Source organism: Centruroides sculpturatus, unplaced genomic scaffold, assembly GCF_000671375.1.
Source record: "Centruroides sculpturatus isolate CEXI.00-Female unplaced genomic scaffold, Cexi_2.0 scaffold1188, whole genome shotgun sequence".
Classification (NCBI taxonomy): Eukaryota; Metazoa; Arthropoda; class Arachnida; order Scorpiones; family Buthidae; genus Centruroides; species Centruroides sculpturatus.
In genome coordinates, this window is record NW_019385492.1 from 61,849 (window position 1) to 68,028 (window position 6,180).

At 33.6% G+C, this 6,180-nt stretch overlaps 1 protein-coding gene across 1 annotated transcript in view; it reads right to left on the reverse strand.

Moving 5' to 3' along the window:
- The window catches only part of LOC111639490 (multidrug resistance-associated protein 4-like), a 26,049-nt gene extending 21,356 nt beyond the window's left edge, over window positions 1-4,693 (reverse strand). The window contains exon 1 of the mRNA XM_023385381.1: window positions 4,423-4,693. Coding sequence (XP_023241149.1) covers window positions 4,423-4,535 — 113 coding nt within the window. The 5' untranslated portion in view covers window positions 4,536-4,693. The remainder of the gene's footprint in view (window positions 1-4,422) is intronic.
- Between the last annotated feature and the right edge of the window lie 1,487 nt (window positions 4,694-6,180).

The window sequence follows — 6,180 nt, forward strand, 5'->3', positions numbered from 1 at the left end:
TCGATTGGCGCCCGCGAAAATTCAAAAATACAAAAATGAAGTATATTACCAAGTAACCCAGTGAGAACTGCTTGCCTATCATTTTAGTTGAAAATACAAGAAGTTTTATTCCAAGCAAGCATCGCAAGCCCGCTAGGTTAATTTCTGCTGCTTGCTTGGAATAAAATTTCTTGTATTTTATATTAAAATGATAGGCAAGCAATTCTGTTAAAAGCACTGGCACTGAACGTTTCGCTTCATGCAGTCTATTTTGGAATTTTTTAAAAATGATGTCAATCCCGAAAATCCCGGGATTAGGAAAACTTAATCCCGAAAAATTTGGGACTGAAAAGCGGTCGGGATCCCGATTTTCGAGATCCCGGGATCAAATCCTCTAGACATGATGCATTATCCTGTTAATAGAGGCCATCACCCGCTGGGAACATTGCTGCCATGAAGAGATGAACGTGGTCTGCAACTTCTAGGTGGAAGGTGATCATAATGGCTCATCGGTGTGTATACGGGAAAATCGTGTAGTTCCGGACAGCGGCTAGTATCAGACAAGCGTTGTTTCTAACATTTGCTGCAAGTGGCAGAACCTGTGAAGACACCAGCATATTGCGTGAATAAAGAAAGTTCAGATTCCACCATATTTAGTCAAGCAGAAGTGTTGTTGACACGAGGCAGAAAATTTTTTTTTGAGTGTTTTGAGTGAACGAAGATAACTTCTGGTTGTCATAGCTTGCCTGAAAATGAGAATAAAGTTCCATTTACCAAATTGTACTATTATCTAGTACACAAAAGAATAATTCTCCTTTCCTCTGACTTCTGGAGGCTTAAAAATTCAAAGTCCGTAGACTGGTATAAAAAACAAAAGGACCAACAGGTCAACTTTAAGAGAAAAAATAGTTTTTTATTTAACTTATTTTTTATACCTCAACCCAAATGCATTTCGCAGTTTTTGGCCTCTCCAGCAGAGTTTCTTACGACCAGAATATAATACAGGCTATCCATTAGAAGAGACATCATTAACACATGTTGTTAATTAATGATGTGTCTGTAATTTGTACTTTTATAAATTTCTCAATAGTAACTCTGCCTAATAATAAAAAGCTGTTTGTGAAACCAAAAATAATTTTCTTCTTGCAGATTTTTCTCATGTCCGATACAATCCTCCACAATTGAACTCGGTTGACAAAAATATAGTGACTGTAAAAAGTGTAAAAAAATGATTAATATTTTTATATTTAAAAAAATGAGTTTTAACAGGTGTTTATCAGGTGATTTAAGACAATGAAGTTTTTTATGGAATGTATCTGGACCAATTGAGCTGCGTAAAAATATTTTATAACTAGCTGTTACTCGCGGCTTTTGCAAGCAAACCCCATTTATATACAGTATTTCAACAACCATAGTAATTGTTATATAACACCTACCGCTGAGAATGATGAGAATTGCCGAGAATAAACGAACTATTTTCAATTTGATCAATTTTCTGGAACGTTTACAATCGTTCCATAATCGAACCGATATGCAATAACAAATTCGAATTTAAAACTGTTGGAACATTTTTAAAATCGAAATAGATTAAAATATTTATAACAATGTCTGAAATGTTATTAATTTAATAAACCTAAGTACTCGATGAAGACTAAATCCTCTCCGTCCTCAGCTCACCTCACCTCACCTCAATATAAATTATTATACAGGGTGTATCAGAATGACATTTTAAAAATTTGGGGGATTGTAGAGGATAAAATTTTGAACGTTTTGATATAAGGAATCCATAGCCGGAAATATGATATAAAGTTTCTACAGCGGTAGGAAGTGCTTGACCGCCCTTCACTTTGGTAGTTACCCTTCCGTCCATTGACGCCATGTTATTGTTCTTGACTTCTTCCTCTGAGGTTATGTAAAGTCCCTTGTGTACGCAACACCTGTAGGAACAGTTCATGAGCTTATGGAACGCATCTTTACAGCATTTAATACCATCACAGAGGAGCGTGGCATCTTACAGAGAGTCGGACAAAACATGGTTCGTCGTTGCACATTATGTAACGAAGTTGGTGGTCGTCACATTTAACATTTATTCTAAAGTAGTGCAGCCACTGATTCGATGTACAAATTGATTGTACTCTACTGTTTTGTCAATAAAACTTATCATAAATACTGTATTCTACTGTTTCATTCAGCATACCGACTGCAAAGTGCAAACTGCTGTAGAAACTTTATATCACATTTCCGGCTATGGGTTCCTGATATCAAAGCGATCAAAATTTCATCCTCTACAATTCCCCAAATTTTTAAAACGTTATTCTGATACACCCTGTATATCAGCAATCTTTAAGAATAAATTTTACAACAATAAGTTACGGTAATTTATTTTAAAAACAACTTATTTAATTTAATTAACTATAAACATATTAAAATTGTAACAGTATCTGTATTAGTTATAGTATATACAAGTAGGATTAGATTTAAATATATTTAAAAATTTATACATAATATGATTACATTTATTTATTTAATATTAACTTATTATCAATAATATTATCATTTTAATTAATTTCTATATATTTAAGTTTATATTACTGGGTATTTATTTAAATATAATTAAGAATGAATTTAAAATCACAAGAAATCTAACATCTGATTGTAATTCCTTAAAGTTTCTTTTCTCATATGATAGATATAAACCGTGCAAATAATTGTCGAATCTTACTAATTTTTTGTGTTTGTGTTATATTTTTAAAAATAATAGACTCATTATAAAAATTTGTTTTACCGAATTATTTAAAATGTTTTGCTACAAACCTATCCTCCGTTAACAGTGTGTTAAACAGAGATTTACATTGTGAAGTGTAAATGCTTCAAAATCAATAATCATCTCTGTATTATAAAATTAAGTTGTGATAATTTGCAATAATGTTTTTTTTTTTTAAATAAAACTATATAAAACTAATTCGCAATAGTAAAATAAAATATAAAAATAAACATCTTGATAATGGATAATATTATTTTCTTTATATTTCAAAAATTTAGTTTGTATAATTTATTAAAAATTTTCTTTTACTTACAAAACTATCGTTAACTAAAATTTTATAAATACTATATGTTCTGTGGTTAATGTCCAGATACGTGGACCGTCATGGCGGCACTTCCTGTTTCAGCCTCGAAACCAGACGGTTTGCAGACGACGTGTCACGTGACGCGCCGACGCACGTTCTAACCTAACCTAACCTATTCTAATAAATTAGCATAATTATTACCAATTATATTATTAGAATAGGTTAGGTTAGGTTAGAATGTGCGTCCCCACTATTTCCTTTTCTTTGCTGGAATCAGCGATGAGGCGCCATGACAGCCGCCGCCGTTCGCTCGCGTCGTCACGTGACACGTCGTCTGCAAACCGTCTGGTTTCGAGGCTGAAACAGGAAGTGCCGCCATGACGGTCCACGTATCTCGACATTAACCTGTTCTTTTTTCCAAAAATGACAGACTGATAAGTGTCTTATTTTAGAAAATATAGTACTGATAAGTTTTAGCATTACCTCTAAAAGACATTTTTTAAACATTTACACAGTTGTCTAAATGGTCGTTCGCTGCATCGAATTTTACCACCTCTTTAAATAATGTTTCTGATTATGAAGACTGAATAAGGCTATTGTCTAATGTATTTTAAATGCACTGTGTCCTGTGTACATCCGTTTCTACTCACCGATTCAACACAACTGGGATGCCTACGTTCGAGTTTGCATAGTGTTTTGAATAACACTAAGTTTTTTCAGAGTTTTTCTGATTTTATTTGTGTTATTTATTAATTTCTTTCAATACGAAACATTCAACAATTAAATTCATTTGTTTTTCGTGGGACACCTCTTTAATTACGTAAATTTCTGTACAAAAGATATATACCATTGGAATTATAATCTCGATTAACATTTTCTAACGAAATTCATAAACAAAACTGTATTCAATTATTTCAATTAAAGCCGAGTACTGTTCCTTAATACTTTAAAATTCAGTTTATTTCGGGAATAAATCATTGTAAATATTTCTAAAAATAGTATCTCAAAATACGTCCGGTTACGTTTCACTAATGTTTGTCGTAGATGAATTTAAACTATTGGCATCACTTGTGGCATTATTCGTTGTTTAGAGTTCTGTTCGACCGTTAACTGAAGTTCGTCAGTAGTCTTCTCAATAGATTGCTGTTCCTCTACACACATTTTAATTTCCTTATCGTTACATTGCGAAAGATCTCGTGAAATAAATCACGTAATTCAACTATAAGTTTATAAATTTGGTTTGGAACAGTTCTATTTGTCTATCGTCTGCTACATCAATACCAGCACCTACCCTTTCCTTAAGCTTTGTAGTGTTGTAGTTAAGGACTTTCTTTTTTGTTAACGCAAACTTAAGAATAATAAAAGGCCAACTTACTTTCTCGAGCGTAGTGAATCCTGTTTCTGCGGAGTTAATCCAGAAAATGTCAACACCAATCCAATCAAAGTTTTCAATCCAGCAGAAATCTGTTGCACTATCCAGTACACCATCCGCCTCCACGGACCAAATGTTTACGTTGAGAATGGACTATATATGATATCAGAATAATTGTGCAACAAAACGATATTTATTCAGTTAAACTTAAATCACTCAGGCAATACGGTTTGGATCCCTCTTGAATCCGGTACACTAAACAAAATGGCGACAACGACAGACGAATCACCGAAAAGCGCGCGAAAAAGCGCCCTCTCACAATAAAAACAAAATTAAAAATTCTCCGAATAATAATAATAATTAATAATTTACACAATACGACTGTATTTACGTAACACATTACATAATTCGTTTTAGTTGTTAAAGTGTAATTTTACGATTGATATAGTTATTTAAAACTTGTACGAAAATTTAAAAAATCTTTATCCTGCTATCGAAATATTAATTTTTCATTCTGCTGTTCTCATTAAGTAAGTTCTAAAATACGTTTAACGTAACGTGGAATTTTATGTCGTTGGCCATTTTTCTTGCTTTATTTCACCATATTTCCGGCAGTTAGCGTTTGTGTTCTGTCTCAAAGACAAACGGTTCCGTCACTTCCGGCACATCTCACCCGATTGACGACGAGATTTTGCACAAAACTGCCTTCGGTTCTGGACGTCACTTCTTACCTTTCTGCCCGAACATGCCGCCCGACTTCACGAAATCGCTAGATGCACGAGACATCCATGGGACGAAAGTTCGACATTCTGCTTTTTTCCCGAAGAGTGATTTGCGATTCGATTTTACGACGTTTGTCGACTAAGTTTTTTATTGCAACTTTCATAAATATATCAGCAAGTGGCGTATTTGGCGCTACGAGCTGCGACCCTTCTATATACTGTATGTATATAGTACAGTAGACCCCTATAAAACGGGTTCCTATAATTACGATTCCTATAAGACAGCGAAAAAATTGCGACAGTATTCGTAAAAAACGGTAAAAAACTCCTATAATTAGGTAAAACGTCATCGGGCAACCGAACTATTTTCCTCCGTTTAGCGCCACGCTACGGAGAGATTACTATCGTCTGTAGAGTATTATATATAAATTAGGTACTGTACATATAATTATATATGAATTATATATAAATTAGGTACTGTATATATAATTATATATTAACTTAATTTATTGTAACTTTATTATAATTATATATATGCTTTCCGCCGTCTAGCGCTACGCTACGGAGAGTTTAGGCGAACTATCGTCTGTACAGTATGTAAATTAGCTACCGTAAGTCTAATACAGTACTGTAATTTTATACATTTCGTGTGAAAGAAACATTCCTTATTCAACGGCGATTAAAATCTATATATATAAAAATGAATGTATGGTTGTCTGTCTGTGTGTGTGTGTGTCATTCATGCATTACCACACCGTTTATCCGGTTGGCGTGAAACTTTGGGAAGTTGTTTAATATACTCCAGCGAAGGTTTGTGGCATAGTACGATTGCCATGAAGCTTTGAAAAGTTTTTTAATTTTTGAATACACTCCCGCGAAGTACATTTATCCTACGATAGATGGCGCGCGTTTACACGAGCATTCGCGCACAGTGTGTTCGATCGATTTCAAATTGTAAAGACCATTGTCCCCCTTCAAAAAATATCTGTATATATGCATTTGTAAACTGTTATTTACGATATTTATAATAATTTTTTTT